We start from the raw sequence: 24,078 nt of genomic DNA on the forward strand, positions 1-24,078 counted from the left end.
AAATACACACATTGCTTCGATCACTGTCTACACAGTGACAAATCTCAGCAATAATGGCGCTCGCAAAAACAGCGAGAGAGAGATAGAGAGAGCCAAAAAGAGAGAAAGGGAGAAACCAGTTAGCACACATGCAGAGCACACACATCCTAAGACGACTGCATGCACACACACTCTCTCTCTCTCACACACACACACACCTACTCACACATAAACGCCTACACTTTTATTGCATAGATGGTGACAAATCTGAGCAATAATGGTCGTCACAAAGACCACGAGAGAGTGAGCTAAACACACATAGAGAGTGATGGATGGCTAAAGGAGAGTGAGGTGGAAACAAGCTAAAAGGTTAGGACTGGACTGTACCATGATGCTGAGCGGGGGTGGGAAAGGAAAAGATAGAGAGACAGGGACAGAAGAATTGACTGAGTATATTTTGAGTTTGTGTGCGTATGTAAATGTGTTGTGTAAGTCCAATACTGCCAATATTAAGATGAGATAATTCAATCAATTACAAAACTGAAAACTAAAATTAAAAAAAAAAATCGCATTTTAATTTTCAAATTTGAAAATGCTGAACATTGAAATGAAAACTGTAATTTCATTGGATCGCAAACACTTTTGCGTACATGTGCATAAGTCCTGATAGGACACACACACACACACACACACACACACACACACACTAAAAACCCTCTTTTTTCATTTCTCTTTAACATCAACCCCTGAAGAACACTCCCCTTAAAAAATGTATTGAAAGCAGGACTTAAATTTGAATGATGAACTGATTTAAGTGTATTTCTAATAAACATGAAATAGACTTTCTCGTCATGGCAGGATTATCTTAAGTGAGCCAATTATCAAAGCCTATGGATGGCATGTAACGTCCTATGCGTTAAATGCACCACCACAGACATGCAACCCCTGAATGGTTTCCTCTGATTGGTGCTTTCGAGCCCTTGACTTCCCCGGTGTCTGTGTGCGTGCATGTGTGTAGAACTAGAAAGATCCAGCTGCAACCAGCGGCTCAGTGGTTTGTATTCCACTGCTGCTCTCTCTTCTCTCTCTCTCCCTCAGTTCCCTTCCTCTCCCTCCCTCTCTATCATTTCTTTGTGATTTTGAAATCCTAACATACTCCCTATTACCCCATCTGATAAACCAACTAGCACCAAAGGATGTTGTGTAGTATGTTCCTCTATCTGGGCTACAGTAAATGAGAAACATAGCCCTCATATTAACAGTGTGGCTGTCTGTCCCCCTGCTGGCAGCTTGTTGCCACTGCTCTTGAATGTTGCCTCTGTCCGTGGTGCTGATCTCAGCTGTTTCTGGACTGCTGCTCGAATGAATATCTCGTATCATGTTTTTACTGGATCAATTTTAATAAGATGCCTTGATTTTTATTCGTATATAGAGTCATTTATCATGAATAATACATGACTACATTTATTCTATGCTGCTTTTATCTGCTATGTTAAAATTATAAAGTGTTGTTATATTTAAATTCTTACATCACTTTGACAGTGTGAACACTGAAAACTGAATGACATTTTCGAATATTGAATGGACTCTGAATTGAATGTTTATTAATGCATGTACGGAACAAATACTCAAGTATTTCAAGATTTCAAGATTTGTGTGACTATTCAACGTAATTCTGTTCTGGCAATGAAATTCACGTGATGCCGCAATGAAAGAGGATAGCTGTGTCAGGGGTGTGTTTTGAGAGAGACAGTCAGGTGCATTGGCCACCTAATTGCCAGAATAAATCCTGTATATTTCTGCAAACTACATATATGTTGAAACTTTAGATCAATTTAGGTTCAATTTTCTATTGTATGTTGTGACATCGCTGGGCTTATGCTCTGGTCAGGTTTAGGCACAAAATCCCCTCAGTTAGGTTTTAAAAAAAAAATACCAATACCTGTTTTGGTTGCCACAAACACAGCTGGACATTTTTTCCTGAGGTCTCCTTAAAAACATCCAGTGATTCAACACTTACAAATGTTGGAACCCAGTCTTGAACTGCGGTCACTGGCCTGGCACTGTAACTGGTTTGCAGAAACATTAAAGGTGCAATATATTAGAGTATGAGTCTAAAACATGACATTTTTTTTACTAACTATCAACAGAATGGGAATAACAGTTTTTCTGTTTTGCTAACCCCAGTCCAAAGCTCCTTTGCTACCCATGCCTTCATATAAACCATGTAAACACCAACACAGTGCCAAGCTCTCAGGCCAGGCCACTAGCTGCACAGCTAACTGGGCTAATCAGCCTGTAGTTTGATCAGCTTCGATCAAGGTTGCCTCTGTTTATCTTGTTTACAAAAGAGCTGTAGACTTCTGCTTTGGGTAAGATCAGACTTTTGTCACAAGAAATGAAGACTCAAGACTTGATTGGGACTTCGATTTTTCAAGTTTTGTTGTTGTGGTTATATTTTTGGATCCAGTACGAAAATAAATAAAATCCCATTAAAACCAAATCAAATAGTGACTGACGACCTTGCACTGCCACACATACTTCAATTTCCAATTCTATCTTTTGCACATCTTGATTTGCAATCAGTGTTTAAGGACATGCATTCTTTTGTATCACACACTGCGAGCTGCCCACCATAATCACAGCTAACCATGTCTTTGAGTTTGCTAACTGCTGGTCAACAGCTAAATCAATATTGACCCTCAGTTTGTTCCAAACTCAGTTTCTCTGTAAAATAAAAGAGGCAACAGTCATGGGGAAATAAGAGGGGGGACATCAGGAGGGAGACAGCAGAAAACAGAAACAGAAAGAGGGATCAAAGAAGAAAGATGGCAAAGTGAGAACTGTATCCCAGCAGGAGCTCCTGTGCAGCTGTCAGACTCCTGCCGCAGCCTCAGATTTATTATGAATCACTATATTTAGTGACACATCTCCTCAGCAGACTGTCAGCTCCACTTCTCTCCTTGTCCACAGCTCAAATTACCATCTTCACAAATAGATGGTGCACTTTCCTCCACTTTATTATGCTAATAGTGTCAGTAGCCAGGGGTTGTCTGTTTTTTTATGGAACATAATGGATGTTGAATAACTGCCGCAGCTAGACCTTTTTAAATGTTTAAAAAGCCTGCAGCTTTCATCAGAGAGAAGAAGTGAAAACAGATAAAATAAGTGACACATTATTGTGTATCTGCATTCACGTAGATATATCATTTTAATATGTTACAAATAAAATAAATATATAGCAAAATATCATGTAAGTGGTTTCAATATTTTCGTATCGTTTGTGTCCACAACGGCGAAATAATAACAAGAAGTAATATAAATGTTATAGTATAAAATAAAAGCATGCATACTCATGAAACCACATTTAAATTGGGTTAGAGTTGTGATAAGGGAGGAATATGAGGATAAAGCAGAATGGCAGAGAGAGTTTTACAGCAAACAGAGAGAGCGAGGGAGAGAGAAGAGCAGGTGTACTATCTCTGCAACTCCCTGAGGAGAGGAGGGTAAATTGATCTTTCCTCCCCAGCAAACACACACACACACGTACACGCATACAGTACACACACCTACTCGTGCGCACGCAGTCATAAAACAATTAGAAAACACCCCCTGGAGCTCTGTGGTGAGTCAAATTACAGTCCAGGCTTCTCTGAATCCAATGGGAGCAGATTCTGGCCTGTAAATGACCAATAGGCTTTCTTGGGTTTTAATCAATAAAACTTCCTCTGTCAGAGTGTGTGTGTGTGTGTGTGTGTGTGTGTGTGTGTGTGTGTGTGTGTGTGTGTGTGTGTGTGTGTGTGTGTGTGCACATGTAGGAAGTAGATTTCCTGTAGGATTGAAGGTAGGTTTAAGACTAATTTGTCCCAAGGGACACAGAAATAACAGTGGAGTGTAGTGTGTGTGTGTGTGTGTGTGTGTGTGTGTGTGTGTGTGTAGTGTAGTGGCATGTCGTCAGTAACACATATGGCTTTGTGTTATGTGTTTACCTTTTTATAGACATTTATGGAAAGTGAGGACTCTGACCTTTTCTTCTTTTTTTTTACATGTTTAAAAGGCTGTTTACAGGTTAAAGGATTAGTTCGACATTTTGGTGAAATCCACTCATTGTCAGCGAGCAAAAGCACATTAAAGATGTAAGTCTTTTAAGACTTGGCCTTTGGGTTAAGGCTGCACTTTCGGGGTTTAGGTCAAACTCACAGTATGTACATTTTTGCCACTAGCTGCCTCTCAAACAAAACAAAGCAAGAGACCTACATAGCATGGCATCATGGGAGTTATCATCATTGTTAAACCATCATTGCAGAAGAAAATCTATTTATGTGATGCAGGCTAAAATATTACAAAAATTGCATTCATGTTCACCAACATCCTTCCTTACCCTCAACAGGCACCAATCAAAATGGCCGTTGAGTAAAATTGTGGATTTTTCTGAGTTTTAACATTATTGGAAAAATGTGGGATAATGTAAGTACACGACTCAACAAAAGATAAAACAAAATAATTTTTTAGACATTTAAATATGGAAAAGTTACATATTATATCTTTAATTAGGGTTAGACGTGCCGTTGTAAAGGTTAGTATGTCAGTGAAGATGCACATGTGTGGGACTAAAGCCTAAATCCAAACACTCTCCTCTTAAACTTTTTCCACATTTCTTTAAAAAAAAAAAAAGGGAGCCTTCCTCTCCCTTCCCTTCCTCTTCCCACTCATCCCCTCCCCCTGTGTTTACTTCATCTCACCTTTGACTCCTCACCACAGTTTACAGCTGTGCTGTCACTCATGAATTATTATCTTGCACATGAAAACAGACTGCAGGGACTTCAGGGTGACTTCCCTGTATAGTTTGCTGGCTCAGCTAAATCTTGTGACCAGCTAATGTTTGGATAATGAAACATGGCTGTCCAGTTTTGTATCACTTCCTCATTAAGCCTGTGAATTACTTCTAAAAGTCTTTGTCCTCAGATGACTGCAGGAAAACTCACAGTCATATTGGTCTGTTTGGAGATCTCTTCTTATTGTTTATTTAATGAGGGCTTGGGTTGGGTTTAACAAGCAGTTAGCTTGTATTTATCAAGTACCCTGTATTTATTCTTAACCTGGACCAGCCCCTTTATTGATTTTCTCCCTGGCAAAGAAAGACCATTTACAAATTGTGAAATAACCTCTTCTCATATATATGGATCCAGTAAAAACACATACACCAGTCTGTCATGCCTGTTTCTCATCAGTATGTAATTTCAGATCAGTGGATGCTGCCCTCCTGTATTCTCCTGTGTGTCCCTTCCCATTTTCTTCCTATTGATTGCGCTGTCAGGGGTCTTCCTAGCTATGTGTGTGAATCAATGATTATTGGTTATCGATCTGTTAACAGCAGCTTCCTCTTCATTTTAGTTCTTTAGCTCAAAACAAAAACATATATAGGCTAAATGTAACAGAAACACACCTTTATACAATCTGAGGTGAAAACCTTTGTTTGCTCAGTTTAGGTAATCTAAACTGACGGCTTGTTCGCATCTGATTATCTCGTTGAATGTGAAAATGAGATCAGAGTTGTAATAAAGTGGAATTATCCTTTAAAGAGCCTTTCCCCTTCACTCCGTCTTTCATTTCTGTCTTCACGTTTGGTTGCCCTCGCAGCAGTGGGACAGCAGTTTCTGGTTAGGCCTCCCTGTCCTGCTCTGTGTGTAATGAACAACTGATGGAGGGCGAGCATTGACACTGACACCTAATCAATGGCCATCTGAGCTGCAGTGACAGACAGGCGGCGTGTCATCACTGCACGGAGATGACAAATGATCGCTATGAAGTGGTAGTGATCAGGTTGTCCCTGCAGCTACTGCAGAACGACACTCAGCAGTCGCTGAATCAACAGACACACATGGACGCACAAACAGATGAAGAGTGAGGAAGGAGATGATTCTCTGCAAATAAAAAATACAAAAAAATACACAGCATTAGCATCAGAATTAGCCCAAAACCACTACTTTTGGGTTTAACCTCTTAAATCCTTATATTTAACAGAAACTAACACTGTAGCCAGTGTTTTTCTCAATGTATTTCAAATTACAAAAGCTAAATTGAAAAAAAAAAAGACATTTTGTGAATGAGGAGAAAAAAGAAAGAGAAAGGATAAGAGGAGTTAAGAGTGATAGAAAGGGAACAGACAAGAAACTATTGAAGAGTCACTGAACGTTTAAGGAAAATTGAATAAAAGGGTTAAAAATGAAGCGATAAACAGCTGCAGTAGTGTGATTCATCTGGAGCCCCCGTCTCTCAGAGCAGGTGGATGATTCCACAGCACAGTGTGAGCGCGCTACTACGGAGAGATCTGATTGGACGGGAGGGTAGAGGTCTCTGCTTCATCAGTGTGTCTTTGTGCATGTGCACTGTGCGTGAGATTGCGCAGGTGTCTGAATACGTTACGGGGTGTATTATTAGTAGTGTTGGGGGAGTTGATGTCAAATGCTGCACTAACATCACCCTGCAGCTGCAGCGTACACACAGACACACACAAACACACAAATACACACAGTAACACAAATACACACAGACACACATGACGGATGCTGAGGTTGGACTTTCAAGCTTAAATGCAGCATGACACTCAACTCAAGTCAGCATCTGAAAAATATATGCAATTATTTGGGAAAAGAATCATGGATTTATTTGTTTTTATTATTTTATGTAGTTCTTTTTTTTCTTTTCTTCCTGTTATAGGCCCGCTCTTACACATGAGACTCTCGTGGCCAGTTAAATGCTTCACAAGGTTGCTTTTCCATAGCATTGCTAGCTAGTAAACATAAACATTAACATACTCTAAGAAGGACTGTATCTAGAAGTAGGAAACACAACTTTAAAAATAGCTGATATTCGCTTGTTAGCGCAACTAGCATGTGGCTAATAAGCAGCCATACAAGCAGAGGGTCCCCCTATCTTTCCAGATCTTACCTCAACCAAGCAGAAGGACCCACTGCATTACAGGTGTACCTGTTGAAGTGCCCTTGAGCAAGACACTGAATCCTGTTCAGAGCAGAGTGCAGACTGACAATGTGTCTGAGATGTTAGAGGCTGACTCAGCTCGCTGTAAGTCAGGGTCAAAAACACACATACACACACAGAGGGGTCGAGTTAGACGGTGAAGGACACACGACACTGACCTTTACACATCCTTCCTGTCTGTGCGAGTGTATGTTCATACTATATTACTAACACTATAAAGTGTCAACTTTTCAGTGGACACAAAGGGCTTATTTCTCTCAAATTCTGAGCATAACATTGTTTAATTCCATGCTGGTGAGCTCTTCTCCTTTGCCAAGATAATCCATCTACCTGACAGGTGTGGCAAATCAAGATGCTGATTAAACAGCATGATTAATGCACAGGCGCACCTTGTGCTGATTGCACTTAAAGACCACTCTGAAAGGTGCAGTTTTAAGAGTACCAGCACAGATTTCATTGGAGTTTAAAATTTGAGAGAAGTCTTTTCCTTCAACTTGCTCAAAAAAACTCTACCCCTCGGTTTTGAGTGCCAGGGGTACAAGGGGTAACCTAGTGGTTGAAATCTTTCCCTATGAAATGGGACAATCCTTCAAGACCCTCATACGTCATCAGTGGTTGTGCTGTTTATGTAAACAGACGCGTCCTGGTATAATCCTGACATCATCACAATGCCATTTGTCATTTATCTGATGGAGATAGAAAAGCCCGGACGCTTGCAGTTCATTCACAGCTTCATGAATGCAACTTTGTAATATGTCGATAATAACAATGTAAAGTTAGTGTGCCTCTGAAAACCTTCATTTGGAGGGCCATGTAGCCCGAACGCTTTGCCCTTCCCCTGTATCCCAACAAGAATCGGGACACCCTACCAGTAGGTGTAAACACAGAGGGTTTGGGCTAAGTGGTGGGGGCAAGGGGTGTATTGGGATTGGGCCTATGAGGAGGCCTAAATGAAAATGTTTCAATCTATGTTTGTAAAAAAAAAAAGTGTTTTAGCAGAAAATGTTGAATTGGTGAAAAACATATTTCTCTCTTTAGTTTTTCTTTTCGTGCCGTCGGGCAGTTGATGGTAAAGAAATATGTTCCTGTTGTAGCCCCAGTTTCTGATTAGAGTCAATAATACTTGTGTTTTTCCAGTTTAAATATGAGCCTCAGTAGCTTTAGGGACTAGTTGATGACTAAATGATGTGTCATGATGTGACAGGTACAGTTTATGATTTTTCTTTCCTTCTGTTTTGTTCTCAGCCGCAGCAGGAGAGTCATGTCTGACCCCGTCAGCTCTCTGCGAGCTTCACTCTCAGAGTTGCTCTTTTAAAAGACCGAGCTTGTGTTTTTGTCTAAATGTCAACACGGCATCGGCTCTGTTCTGGGGAGGCAGTGATGCTCTTTGCACACAAACACACACACACAAATACACACACAAACACCAGCAGCAAAGACAGGAAGCACACATACCCTTACATCCATGCACCCTGACATGCACAACATACACATTAACTATAGGTAGATAAACACAGCAGCACACGCTTTATCTACGCTTTAACTAGGATGCACACACACACGAACACACACACACACACACACACACACACACACACACACACACACACACACACAGAGAAATCTTGCCCCCAAAGCATTTCTCAGCCAGAACTGCCAGTTTCATGAGGCTGAACTAATTCACTGTACATTTTTGGAATCCGCCTCTCTTTTCTCTCTTCCTCCTCTCCTCTCTTTTCTTCTCTCCCCTCACCCTCCTCTCATCTCTCTTTCTAATTCGCTAATATCCTTATCCTCTCCCTCTGCCTCCCTCTTTCACTCTGACATTTTGCCTGCATCTCTGTTTTCTGATTTCTTCTTTGCTCCCTTCTCTTCTCCTTCTCTGTTCTATCCTCCTCCATTTTACCCATCTCCTCATACATCCTTGCACTTCCCTCACTTTTCACTCTCTTTCTGTCAAGTTTTGCGTCCTTCTGCCCTCCTTGTGCCACCCAAATCTCCTCTTTTCCTTCCTGCAAGCGTTTAATGGACAGTGACGTGCAGTGTAACAGCTAGTCAAACTGGCACGAAACCTCCTATCATACAATTTTTAGAACGAGAATTCAGTTGTGATTTCAACAGCAACATCATCTTAACTTCAATTGTAGTACTTTATCTTTTTTGACTGTTCAGTGTCAGAACACGCCATCCTATCTATTTAAACATGTATGAATGCTTTAATACTACTCCATACGTGTATGACTGTTGCAAAGTACCAGCAACAGGCGAACTGGAGTGGACCTTTATCGTCATCTGGTTAATGTAATGAAACGGTTTCAGTTTGGTTAGGTTATGCATGTAAAAGGTCTTGAATGTTTGCACCAACAGAAGCTCAACAGAAACGCCTCATCAGGTCTACAGCATAAATGCAAAAAGTTGTATAAAATCAGTTAGCTGTATATAATTTGTTGGAGCTAAAGACATGAAAAAGAAAGACATTTGTGTGGTGTGTTCTCTGCCTTAGGTTCGTAACTTGAGGATGCATTAGCAGCTACTAGCTTAACACACCCAACCCGCTCACCAAACTGTTGCATTGTGGGTTATATTTCTGGTTGTGCTGCTCCATTTTTTTATTTTTTGTCCATCACGACAGCTTTGTAGAGGTACAATGCTAAATTGGTGCAGTTCTCTTTCAAGGTTAGTTTTTTCATGCTAGCACATCTACAAAAATAGTTACGTTTTTCTCAATTTTTAACTCAAGAGTTCAGGTTAATACAAGATTGCAAATGTCGATGGCACATGATTATGTACTGATATTTTGAATTTCGAAAATAATTTTTTTCTCTAAACCACAAATTATATTTATTATGATATTTAATCTATTTTCTTTGCTGTTGGATTTACTATTTTTACTATGACTTTACTCGGCAAAGTGAGTAAGCTTTCTCCCATAACAAACAGTTATTTTATGAGTTATTTTCCACCAAAATCAGGCTGCTAGGTGAATTAAATTCCAGTCTATAAAACAGTTTACTGTTGGCTCAGTATAGTTCGTATTGTGCCTGTATTGATTCATTTATAGTGTGCTGGAATAAACAGGATGAAACCTGAGCTGAGAGAGGTTCTTTGTTCCCTCTCCCTCTCATTTCACCCTCCACACCCTCTAATTTAGCTCTCACCATTCACTCTCTCTCTGTTTTCCATGTTTTCTCTCGCAGCAACACTCCATCTTCTCTCATGTCCACCCCCACCTCTACTTCCTCAGCCCTCCTCATCCCTCCTCTCCCATCTCACTCACTCATCTGATACTAGAAGACGTTCCCTCTCCCCCCTCTCCCCTCCTCTCCTCTCGTTGCTCTAAGCTCCCAGCTAAACTTTCCTCAAGATTTGTTCCTTCGACTTCCTTTGCGAGCATCTGTCTGATCGTGTCTTTTTCTTCGCCCTGCGGGATGAGCCAGCAATCTCCCCTACCCATAATGCTCCTGTCCAAGTGAGGACTGCCTCTTGCACTTCAAAGTACACACTTCAGCACTTCAAAGGCTGCCATCTCTCTCACACTAAAACCAAGGCCAGATAAATTAAATCCTAATAATACCCAGCAGCCCCCCAACCTGAGGATGAGGTTCAAATATGGGCAAGGCGAGAACTTCAACTCGGTAAACTTTTGTGTCCCTAAAGAGGCAATTTGTTTTGCGGCTCTGCGGATCAAAACAGGACAAAATAGGACTTGTATTGTAAGAGCAGAAGCTTTGGAAATTTTGGGGCAAAAACACAGAGACCACATAGAAAGATTTAGCTTAAGTACAGTTTTCAAACAGCGCAGCGTTTATTTTTGAGTGACTCAGCAGCAAAACAAATTAAGGTCAGACTGTGTTCGCTGTAGTGACCAAAAACTTCAAGTTCAGCGTATTGAATGGAAAAAAGGAGGAACACAGGCTGGCAAACTTAATATATATTTCATCACGAAGGATGTTTCTGCAAGTTAAGTTAAAAAGTTACTCTGTATCTGTTGTTTCTTTTTAAAAGCTGCATGAAGCTGTCAAGGCTAGCACGTTAGCATCCAGCTGCACACTTGGAGTTTCTGTCCTTCTTGCTCTTTCTTTGCCTCCTTAAACACCTGAGAATTTTTTTTTCTTTAGCTGCTATTGACGTCAGCTTATCACTAAAATCCCCATTGGACCAAAGCTCCAAAGCTGGTGATAATTCTCACATAATAATTTGATTTAATACATAAATTAAGGATGTGAAGCAGGACAAACCTTATGTACTGTGTCCTTAGTTTATTTATTTCCATGACACGACCATACGTATGATAAAGCAGCTGTAGAAGTTAGTTGACTTGTCAGCCTTCGTGTTCCCTGTTGGCCCAGCTCTGAGATAGCCAGGCCCTTGTTTAGCCGTTGGCTAGTTGCCATCCTATTACTGCAGGAGTCAAAATCCTCTGATCCCTGCAGCCCATACACACACACACACACACACAGAAACATCACACACACAAATGCATGCACAAAGTCTTGAAGGGGTACACTGGTTCAAATCCCTGGTCTGTCTGGGTGAATCCAGGCTGGAAGACTCTCCTTCAAAAGCTAAAGTCAGAGTAGTGTTGAGCGTGGCACTCAAAGAGACCTATTATGCATTTTTGTTTTTTCCTTTCCTGCAATTTAAAAAATGCCACAAAGGTCCCGTCCCGTCAGCTGCTCCTGAAACGCCTCGTCAGTAATCCCACCCATCACGCTACATCACCATGTCACACACATGGTTTTGCACGTAAGAATTGATTTAGCACATCTGCTCTGTTGTTGGCAATGCTGGCTCAGGCATAGATACGCTGACCAATCAAAGGATACTAAATATCTGGGGGGGCGGGCCTCTATCTGCCAGCAGTGGAGCTGCTCAAGGGCCAAAAGGAGATGACGATTTTCAGTGAATAAATGGTATTTTTGTAAATCACGCTGTTTCCCTGCTTTGTGAGTTCTTGCTACACTAGCCTGAGCTAATTCTTAAACAGAGTTTTTTGTAAACACCCCAATTAAATTGATATTTAGCTCTTCATCTTTTCTTGGTAACACAGCAGAAAAAACCTTATTATTTGTATTTTTTCAATGTTTTTCAAATATCCATCTTTCATCTTTGGTGCTTCTTTGTAAAAACAAAGCTATTGAAGACAGATGAAGAAACCTGAAATCCTCACAAATTAAACTAAACAAATGTAAATTATCAAGCGTTAATCTGAAATCAGAATAAGAGTTTTCGCCTGTGTCTAAATTGATAATAAAGGCAGCTATAAATTGACAACATATGCTAATGGCATCCTCCTACACGTAGCATGAGCCAAGAAAGAGCCGTTGATATCAGTCTCATCTGTGTTTTATATCGCCTCTGCGGAGAATGGCTGGTCGGCCAACTGCAGACAGAAAATAGGTAGGAAGTGAAAGAGGTGATGGTGTGTAATGTGGCCAATAAAGCATAATGTGTAAACATTAACACAAACGCACACACACATTTACAGCCTTGTGCCCACGCCTCTGCCTCTCACAACAAGGTTACATAATTAAAGAGGCTCCATTGTGATGATCGAACGAGGAGAGGAGGTTTTTGAAATATCTGTGAAATGGAACCTGTTTGGTTACATAACCAGGAGGAAGAACAGATCCTGCTCTTTGTGTCGGTCCTCTCTCCTCTCCTTCCTAACTCCCTCTTCTCACTATCTCCTTTTTTTTTATTCTCCTCCTGTAATTTATTCCCCCTTCATTCTGCCACTTGTTTCTCTCTTCTACTTTTCTTCCTCTCCACCTCTAATTTATCTCTGCTTATTCTCTCCTTCACTGGTTTTGCACTCCTATATTTCATTCCCTTCTATTTCTCCTCCTCCTCAGTACTTCCTCTCCTCCTCTAATTTATTTCTCTATTTCCATCCCCTCCTCCTCCTCCTTCCTCTCCTTTATTTTATATCCTTCTCCTCCTCTTATTCTGTCTCTCCCTGCCTCTCTTTCAGTGCAAAAGGGGTGTTAGATTAAATCCTCCATCTTTAATCCAGCTTGTGTGTGTGTGTGTGCATGTGTGTGTGCGTGTGTGTGTGTGTGTGTGTGTGTGTGTGTGTGTGTGTGTGTGGTTTTGAACGGAATTAGCTTGTTTTCTCTTCACATATGTCACTGATCCCTGGTGTCTGTCCTCCCCTGGGACATACGCAGTGTGTGTGTGTGTGTGTGTGTGTGTTTCTGCATTGTGTGCATGCGTGTCTATGTGTGTACATATGTTAAATCAAATAAGGTAGTTAAATGCAATGAAAATGTCCCAAAAAAAAAAAGAAAGACTGATAACAGACATGTACAGTGTAGATCACCAGAACAGGGATTTTTCTACACACATACTGTAGATATGAAATTTTAGAAAATATACATATACAGTAGCCTATTTTGTATGTATGACGTGATGAGCTGACCCGAACCCAAACATCATTTCAAAATTTTTGTCCGAACCTGTCTGGGTCGGGTATCCACGCTTGAATACTTACGAAATCTTAGTGTACGTAGCATTTTGCTGCTGTTGATGATCAACATGGACTTAACTATAGCTACCTATAAACTGTAGTTTAGTCCAGTGGTGTCCAACCTCAGGGTCGGGCCCCTCTAAAGGCTAACAATTCAGAGGGGGCTGGCTGATGATTAATTCAGTCCCTACGAGAATTTGCATTTATTTTGGGGGGGGTATTTCTTTTTTTTTGCTTTTTGGGGATGGAAATTTTAGTTATTATAATGAAATCTAAGAAGGTTGGAGGGGAGATACAACTCATAGACAGCTGAAATATGACAAGAAGCCCAATCAGACACTGCCAAAGACGTTGGGAGCCACTGGTGTGATATTTAATATATTTGATGTTGTATTTTATAGGCTTAACTTCTTAGATAAATGTAGTGTAGCAAAAAGTAACAATTTCCCTCTCAGGTATAGTGCAGTATATGTTGGCATAAAATGAAAACACTTTAATTTAAAGTACTTAAATGTTTACTTCCCAACACTGCTTAGGTGATAATAGTATGTTGTCTATTACAGTTTCTCTCCTCTCCCGCGCTTATATCCATCTTGTGTGTTTTTAACACACAAAACGTTATTGATGGACAGCAGATAGGCGGTGAAGGAGGACAGAAGGACGAGTTGGAGTGAGTAGAAAGAGAAAGCAGCCAATGAATTCTAAAAGCATCCCAGTGGACAAAAGTAGAGAGCGGAAACAAAACAGTAAAGAGGAGCTGGAGCTCAAGAGGCAGGAATTAAGATGGAGACAGAGAACAAGAATAAGTAGTTCTGAAAATAGCAGGAGGAAAAAGAGTTTATGTGGGAGGGCTCCTGTGAAATCTCTCTCTGTTGTCACATATAAGTGAGTTTCCTCACGCACGCCGACGGGACTGATGCAACTCACGCACCGAGCGGTGAAACCTGCCCCGAAACTCACATAGTGTCACTTGGGTTCAAGACTGGTGTTAAAAAAATAATTAGCAAGTCAGAAAACCACGGGAGGATGGAAGACAGTCAAATGATGATATGTTCAAAGGAAATGATATATGAGAGTGTTTGACTGGCAGGAATAACACTTATATTTAAAACATATTTTATGGAAATCACTTTTTTGTGTAAAAGCTTTTCAGTTTGACAGGATATCCATTTTTTTCCTCTGAAGTTGATATTAATGTTTCATCATTACAGGCTGTTATTGGAGACTGTTGCTACACTCAGGTAGATCATTATCATTACACAGTCTTTCATGTGTGAGTTCTGCTGCACTGGCTGCCAGCTGTATTTCAGAGGAAGTGCACCGGTCAGCAGATAACGTAGTGGTGTTTTGTGTGAATTGACAGGTCTGGTCAGCCATCAATCATAACCTGTCTGCGCCCTGATTGGTTCATCAGAGTGTTTGACCCAGGGTTGAGAGGTTGTCGTGATGATGATGAAGATGATGCACGACTTTGTGTCATTCGTTGAAGTACAGTAGCTTGTGTAGCCGTTGCTTGTTGTCAGTGAACCTGTGGGTTAACTCTCATATAGCGATGATATGTAAACCACAAAAGTCACCACAATACATTTCTTTGGTCGAAGGTGGATAATTTTTCAGTGCTCTCGGTGCTACGAACAACACTCCATTCATTTCAATTGTTAGGAGAAATCTCAGCAGCTCATATCTCAAAACCAAACTCATCTAATAAAACCAAAAATGTTTGCTTGACCAGATACTGCTCGGACTAATTAGTTTTATTTGTGTAAACTGGCTCTTAATGACTCATTTCTCTGCATTCATCCACATCGAGCAAAACAATTACTACCACACAAAAACAGAAAAATCAGACTGAGGGATTGACAAAAACATTTCACTGCAAACTGTAATCATCATCATCATCATCAATCATCATCATCATCATCATCATCATCATCATTAGCACCTGTCTCTTGTCCATTTCAGCTGCCTAACACCTCATCCCTGGTTCCTCTGCTCCCACTTAAAGTCAGTTACATCAGACTCAGCAGGGAGCCACATTACTAGAGGCTGAACTGGATTACTATGTGAGCACACACACACTTGTGCACGTGTGGTGTCACTCACTTTCCCAATTTTCCTCCTCCACCCAGTGGTCTTCTCTTCTTCCCCTCCTCCTCTTCCACCTCCTCTGCTTGTCATCTCTCTCTCCTTCTGGTTAGCCTTCAGCTACACAGGCCTCCTCCATCTTGCATTGATGTGAACGTTGTGACTACGTGAGCGCGTGTGTGTATGTGTGTGCGTGTAAGTATGAGTGTATGGGTGGTGCAGTAGAGTGCAGCCTAAAGCAGCAGCCAGCCAGTGCCAGGGAAGTGTGCGCTCGAGCAGAACAATTGCATTCTGGGTAAAAATAGCCCCGGCTCTGTTGGAGGGAGAGAAAAGGAGACGGAGAGTGACAGGGGGGAGAGAAGAGAGAGAGGGTAAGAGCTGAGAGGAAGGGGAAAGATAGAAGTTTAGTGATCATGTAGTGGAAAGAGAAACCTGCAGGTGCAAATGTGTGAAAGTGAAAGAAAAAAGGATGAGGATGAGTCAGACTGGAAGTGAAGTGGAGGAGAAGTATTCTACTGAGTATTTTAAATGGAGGGAGTGAGTGAGTTCACACAATAAGGTCATACAGTACTTATGTGTCTAGTTGTATTTAAGATTTTATATTATTTATATATATTATATTATGTTTACATTACCGTGCAGTTGTGTTTGCCACAGAGGTTATTATTTGCAATAATCCGAGTTCCAATTCCAAAATCCCATTGGCTTTTTGCAGAGACGACCTGAGCGATGCTAATGTCCACGTTAGCCTACAAAAACACGTCATCCCTGTCGTTCTCCATATGACTGTAAATAATATATTAAGGTGAACACACACACAGAAAAAACTTTTTATTGAGGCCATGTTTTACTATATCGAGCGAATGTACTGTCGCTGTCATATGCAGCTGAGGGTTTCGTCAAGTGGAAGTGGTTTCATCAAAAAAAGTAGGCTGGAAAAATGGTAGATGCGACTACTGAAAAGGTGGAAAAAAATTGTATCTTGTGCGCACACAATGGCATTTGAAGAGCTCACTGTAGTCTCTCTATGGCCACTCCAGGGTTTTGTACTATGTCAGTCAGTTGTTCTGTCCATTTCTTTGTTCCAGACTGAATCGCTCAGCAACTATCAGATGGATTGCTGAGAATCTTTTGACAGACATTCTTGATAAATCCTACCGACTTCTGATTGTCCCTCTGGTGCCACCAACATGTCAATCAAGCACGTTGTTGTACATTCATGGTAGATGCTGAATTCTGCTGACTTTTCCTCGAGTGCCATCAGAGAGCAACTTTGGTTTTGAATGAAATATCTTACTAACAGATTTGGTACATTCATGACATTGATGTCCCGCTCAAAATTTTTGCAAACATACAGTATACAGTGTTTACTACATGATATGATGATATTGACACACATGATCGACTGCATTGGTTTAAACATTTGAGCTACTGTCTGTTATATCTGTACCTTTAACTCTTCGCTGAGACTGAAGCACTGATCCTGACATTACAAGTGTCAGACTGTCACTCTCACTTCTGTCACTTTCATTTCCATGTGTTTCATCATTACATCTTTTGTTTTCCTTTCTGAATAAGGGTTTAAGTGGGTTTATAAAGGTAGTAGCAGTGTATGAAAAGAAAAAAGAGAGACAGAGAGGGAAAACAAGGCAATACTAAACGTACCCCCACAGATGATGCAGTGTCCCTCAGGGCCAATCAGGATGAATATGTCTCCGTCACTGATGAGTAATTGTCCGGCCTAGGGGTAAAATGGGTTCAGTTATTTACATAGTTTTATTGTGAATCAAATCCAGTGGCCCAGGAAATGTGGTGCACAATGTACATAAATAAACAAAAGTTGGTTCCATTGCTTTTTCCTATTATGAAATGTGAAAAGATAAGGAGAGGAAACAGCAGAAAAACGAGCAATAAGGAAAACAAGATGAAACGAAATGTTTGTGGAGGTTTGGAACAAATTGCAGAGAAAACGGAGATATAGCAGTGGTTTAGTAAAAATACATTACAAAACAATACAATGCAATACGAAACATAAAAGGACAGACATTTAGAAAGAAAGAGACGAGAGGCGGAGAGAGGCTGAATGCAGGATGAGGACTGACGGAGCGTTTTAGTGAACGTTATTGACAGGAGGAGAAAGGGCCAGATTGTTTGTGCTATGTAGGTTAAGTGGTGCAGCAGTGGGGTACTCTGCGGGACAATGCACACACACACACACACACACACACACACACACACACACACACACACACACACACACGCACGCACACACATGATGGGAGGACTGAATGTACTTGTAATGGCAAAAGGGAGGAATGTCTTCACTTCAGAGTCTGACAGTTGCAGAAGCTACTGTACTGTGTGCTGCTTCAGGCGATACACACACACACACACACACACACTTGAGGTATTATATGACAGTTAAAGGAGCCGTTGTGACTTGTGAATAAGGAGGCTTCATTGTGCTGTGTAGGTTAAGTGGTTGAGTGATGGTATAGTACCACATACACACAGAATGTGCTAAAAAGGGTGTCATCATCTCACAGCATATTATTCAACTACAGTTTTTTTATCTATTATAACTGCAGGTCAAATACTCTACGCTAAAAGTGTGCTTTATGTGTAAGAATTTACATGAAGCTATAAGAATTAAAAGCCACATTATTCAGGATCAATGAGATATAAATTACTTTCAGTGTTGCACAATTACTATTAGTGTTGAAACAGTTTGTGGATAACCTGATTAGTCAATGGACATATAATTAGTTGCTGATAAATTATAACTAATATGTTATGATCATTGAAAAAAGGAAACATGGCAGACATTGCTGGTTCTAGCTTTTCAAAATGTTTGATACTTTCTTCTTTCACTCTCGTCAGTCACTCGTTCCACTTTTAGAAGTACTTCTGTTTTGATGCTGAAATCATTTTGGTTGGAGAAAGATGTGACAAGGATTTTCTTGTTGTTTTAAAAACGAAAGCAGAAAATAGCGTGTTGAAATAACCTTCCCTGGTGGGAAGCTTATTGCTTTTTTTGTTATCACAGTCAAAATGATTGAAAAAAACACAGCACCATTGTTGATTTATACCACTTGGTCACTGGTGTCCGTCCTCATAATTTTCTCTTCTTCTCTCTCTTTTGAATGGCAGCTTTACTTTGAATGATGATACTAGGAACAGCTAGGAAAAAAATCACATAAGCCGCATTTTCTTAAATGTATACAGTGGCTAAATAAGTGGTATTTATAAGAGATAGTTATGCTGCTGCCACACTGAATCACTGCCTATGTTCAGCTTCATTTTGCTCTTCGGTTGTATTGTGTTTTCCTTTTATTGTAATGATCTGGTCATGCCAGCCAGGATGGAGGATGGAGGAATTTGTATGACACCACATCAAAGATAAAATATTGTAGGGACTCAGAGATGGAGGATGGAGAAAGAGAAGAGATAAAATGATGAGAGGAGGAGAGTTACAGAGAGGTTTGGGGAGTTTTGTTCAGGGGAGGAGATGGAAAATACGTGCTGAGAGCTGAATCTGTCAGTAACGTCAGGGAGAACAGAAGGTTGGAGGGATGCTGGTGAGATAAGGAATATTGAATATTACATGCTGCTTTTAAACAAACTAATAACTCAAACTTTCTTTCACCATGAACTCACTCCTGCAGCTTTTTTGTTTGTGGCTGCCACCTGTCAATCAAACATTGTCGGCATGACATTTTCTTAGTTTTTCTTAGTTTTTTTAGCCATGGTGGCTACCAATGCTCATGCTAAGTCGGTCTTCTTCTGCTTATTGTTTTTAAGATCCGTGTGTGTGTGTGTGTGCCTCACAGTCTAATTTTCCATCAGCCATCCCCACAGTGTGGGAAGTGAGTGGAGCTCATGTGATGAAAATACGGTGTAGCTGTCAGTGTGACTGCCTTTTAGAAAGTACGTCAGCTTAGCTTAGTCTGCAGCAGCTCCGACAGCTCTGTCTGGAACTGAGATTTCCAGAGTCTAAACAGTACTTGTATGCGTGTGTGTGTGTGTGTGTGTGTGTATGCTGCTGTCTCTGCAGTCTGCTGTTTAAGTGGAATCGACATATTTAATGTTCAGAATATTAATCAGCACGTTAAACCGTCAATCTTATTCAACTCCCGAAAAGTTGAATGAGAACGTATCATTTTAAATAGGAGGAGAAGTCACAGAAGGAAGGAGAGTTAAAGGGCATGTTAGTCACACACACACACACACACACACACACACACACACACACACACACAATATGTATATAATAGCATTACAAGAAAACAAATGTACTTATGTAGAAAACAGGCTGGATGTCATTAACTTTGTTTCGTCTTTCTGTGTTCCAGAAAAAGGAGTGGTTATGTCTCAACTGCCAGACCCAGCGGCTGATGTCAGGAGGTGGTCTTGACGATTCTCCACTTCCTGTTCCTCATCCGTCTCCCAAGCACCAGCCAATGGGCTCGCCCCGTCACCAGGCGCCGACCAGTCAGCAAAGCCCTCTCCACAAACCCACCAGTCAGCAGGGTCCCAAGCCGGTCCAGTCCCAGACACAGAAACCACAGGCGGGAACTGGCATCAGCGGACTGTTTGCGCCCACTGCTGCCAAACAGCCAACCGACACCAAGACAACAACACCAGCTACGGCACCAGTACCAACCTCAGAGACCCAGAAACAGCCAAGACCCACAGAGGAGAAGCCCAAGATTGAGCCTGAGAGCCAAACTCCCAAAGACACAAAACCCTCCCAGAAGAAAGGAGAGCAGATTACTCCAATCAAGGATATCAAGAAGTCCAGGCACTATGATGTAAGTCCGACTTCTTTGCTTTTCATTGCTTTACTTCAGTGTACTACTCTGTATGTTAATATATGGAAAAGTGCCAAAAGTGAACCAAATTATAAATGCATCAACAGCAATGCAATGAAAGGAAAATACAAAAAAATGAGGCTGATTTCAGTGAATATCCTGTTGAAACCATAGAGTAACATACAGGACTTTGTACCAAAAATGGCTACTGTGACCTTTTAGAGTGTGTACGCAGGTTATTTAAGTATGCATGGCTTTTTCACTGTGGCCTTGCTTCACCTTCATGCAGTTTTTTTCCATCAAGCTTAATGAGTTTAATGGAAACTCCTACTCTTGCCCAGCATCAGATATGCAGTCTACAGGATATTGCCCATGTTGAACCTCCAAACACCTGACAGTCCTTGCTGCTGAGATATGAAGACATGAATTGAAGTCATTGAGACTGTTCGTGATGACAGTTTGTTGCGAGAGTTTGCTAATGGCTATATTGGCATTCACAGGAGAGCAATAGCAGGAAGTACTGTTGACTTGTTACACGAGCAGTTATCGGTCATGAGACAAATACTTCCACCTTTCGATTCATCAGATAGTCTGACTGACCTATTGGCTTTGAAGATGGTTACCGCCTGGATTGATCCAGCTATGTTTTGGTAAAAACAGAAAGCTGAGCAATGTCCCCAGTCTCTGTTGGTTTGTTGAAAAAGCAGAAGTTTGTTCATTTTATTTTGAAGGATGGCACATTGGGAAAAATCAGTGCCGATGGCAGGTGGGGCCAACGTGTATTTAACTAGGGTCACTTTCAACTGATGTTTACATCCTGTATATCCTTGGCTGATTTGTCCCAAATTACAAGCAGCAGAGCGGGTACTAGAGCAGGTCTCACAGCGGCCACCTTTGCCAAGAACAAGCTCTTTTGGCTTTTTTTCAATTTGTAGACAGGAAGCCAAGATCTTTTTGTGAGATAGGGATAGATTTTGAAGGACCTCATTTCTATCAGCCAAGATAATCATTGATAAAAATTGCCTTCTTCATTGGTTTTAATTAGGACATAAATCTGTGTTTCATCTGTTTAATAATGGTACTGAATTCATCCAGTGGCATCACAAATACACAGAACAACTGAGGGCCAAGGATTGAGCCTTGGGGAACACCACAGGTCAGAGGTGCTACAAATGAGGAAGCATCTCTGACCACTACTAAAAAAGTTATGTTTGATAAATAGGATCTAAACCAGTATCCTCAGAACAAGGCTTTGGAAAATAAATTGATGCATATGATATATGGACCATGTGCCCGTCACATGGGAAGTGGATGGCAACTTTTAACATGGCATCCGGCCATCGACTGCCTGTTTCTACATTAGATTTCCTCCAACGTCTCCTTCACGGTTTTGAATTTAGACTCCAGATGTAAGTAAATAAATGACAGAGTGAATATGGCCTTATTACATATTTTTGATGACTTGTGCTTGCAGATAAACACTTGTTAAGGTTACTTTGAACAGATCTATGAAATGACATTAGTTTGGCCCACTACTCCTGTTTCCCACAACACAGTGAGTAAACACAACACCAAACCAAACTGTGATATTTTTTTAAAAGACTCACCTTTAGCTGGTCACTAATCCATAAAATAATTTAAAGTTTTCTTCTAAAGTTAAAACTAAATAATTGCAAATCAATATGCTCTTGTTCATATGCCTTGGTTTATTTGTTTTATTGTCAACAACATTTAACTGTTTATCATATTACAAGGAACAAATTTGTGATAACACTGATGAATGAGATGCTTCAAGGTTTTTAGCAGCAGCAGAAGCTTTTGTTTATTTACTGTGAAATGGGATTGTTTTTAATTTAATAACATAACAACATTTAGGAAACCACTTCCTGATGAATTGTTTTGTCTTTGTCCATATTTTGCCACAATGATTTCACTCTGGGGAAAAAAAGAAAAGACAATGTTACTTCCCATGCTTTTGTTTTTCTCTGTTGCATATCTTGCTTCTAAAATCACTCAGATTCGAGTCATTATACAAGATACTGTTGAACTTTTTTTTTTCTTGCCAAGTGAAAATGATGATTACCTTGTATGCCAAACATTGGGTATTTTCCATCACAAAATAACTGCCACAGAGAGTTGTGGTGTGACAGGACACTAAGATTTTCTATCAGGCCCGGTTATTTAAAATTGTATTTTAAAGCAATTACTTTCTCCTTGAATGTTGGACATCCATGGCTGTTGCATGTCAATGATTCAGTCCTCACAGAGTGCTGAGGCTGCAAGTGGCAGCAAAGCACTCATAGGGGGAGAGAGGGCGAGAGTGAAAAACACAGAGGGAGTGAAATAATGCCTCTTCTTACTCAGAGGCAGCCATCGCTCCTGCTGAAATATTTATAAAGATTTGCTGCTTTGGGCCTTTTCAAAGGCAGAGCAGACCTTTCTCATTTGCGGAGCTGCTAGGAATTTAAAGTGCAGAGAGCTCAAAGTAAAGTCTCCTCTGAAGTACTGTCACCATCGTAAGAGGTTTTCTAGAAAAGATTTCCATATTTTTACCCATTTTGTATTCTTTCCTCCATCCCCCTTTCATTTACCAGGTTAGTCTCTTTGAGATTATGATTTGGCATGTTACTAGCAGACACACAAGACAGAGCCATCGATGAATGAGTTTTCAGTAGTTTTAGTCAGATCACTCCACAGTCTTGCTAATTTTCTCACTCCTAAAAAACAGTTTGACAAATCTCTTTCCATCAATGGCTCAAAAAATTGTTCACAAATGTAACAAACACAAGCTACTTTATGATAACTGTATACGATGTCTCTGATATCTGAATTGTTATTACACTGTAATGTAATGAAAATTGTATTTATTTAGAATTTTGTTAAAAGGGCAGACATAGCTGTTAGTGAATCTGCGTTGTAAGATGGTTTATTCAGTTTCGGAAATAGGAAGGGCAACTCTTTGCATTTTGTATTATAACTGTGTGTAAGTGTTCATTGTTTTCCTGTTTAGATTTACATCCATGGAGTAACTGAGTAACAGCTCCAAGCCTGGTCTCGTACCTGTCTCTGTGAATTCAGTCTTGTCACTTTTTCTTTGTTCTTTGTGCAACTTTCTTTATGAGATAAATTGTAAGCATCCAATTTCAGCCCACATACTGTACCTAATGCGATGTGTATGTAATGTAATTTAATAGGATTTCAGGGAATCAAATCGGATGCTATCACTTTGTGTTACTTTTTGTGCTTGTGAATTGTTTTCAAGTACAGACTTCACTATCAGGAGTGGATTAAAGATATGTTTACAACAATACTGCAAGAAATGTTGTTTATAGACCCCCAAACTATCAAACCTAATGAAGAGAACCCTGCTTTCGGTACATAAATAGCACTTAATTACTTGATAGCTAATGTTCCAAAAATAATAGATAATTCACATTAATCATATGTCATTCAAAACCTATTAAAATCACCAAATAGACATTAACCCTCTTAAAAGGCTATTAAAATTTGCTATAGTTTGTATTTATTGAGTTATATTCAGATGCAGAGTTCAAAAGAGCTTTCACGATAATTGCTTCATCTCTTCTTGACATTTTAAGATCAGGATCTAGTGCAGTTATACACCAATCAGCCACAACCTTAATGCCACTGACAGGTGATGTGAATTACATTGATCTTCTCATTATAATGGAATGTTCTGCTGGGAAACCTTTGGGTCCTGGCATTCATGTG

General features: G+C 40.4%; 1 protein-coding gene across 10 annotated transcripts in view; it reads left to right on the forward strand.

Moving 5' to 3' along the window:
- bsna (bassoon presynaptic cytomatrix protein a) overlaps positions 1-24,078 on the forward strand; it is a 141,644-nt gene that overhangs the window by 91,563 nt on the left and 26,003 nt on the right. For all 10 annotated transcript variants that reach the window (XM_084367335.1, XM_084367339.1, XM_084367340.1 and 7 more), the window contains exon 4: positions 19,888-20,346. In XM_084367335.1, the coding sequence (XP_084223461.1) occupies positions 19,888-20,346 (459 nt within the window). The remainder of the gene's footprint in view (positions 1-19,887; positions 20,347-24,078) is intronic.

Source organism: Pagrus pagrus (assembly GCF_965226575.1).
Source record: "Pagrus pagrus genome assembly, chromosome: 11".
Taxonomy (NCBI): Eukaryota; Metazoa; Chordata; class Actinopteri; order Spariformes; family Sparidae; genus Pagrus; species Pagrus pagrus.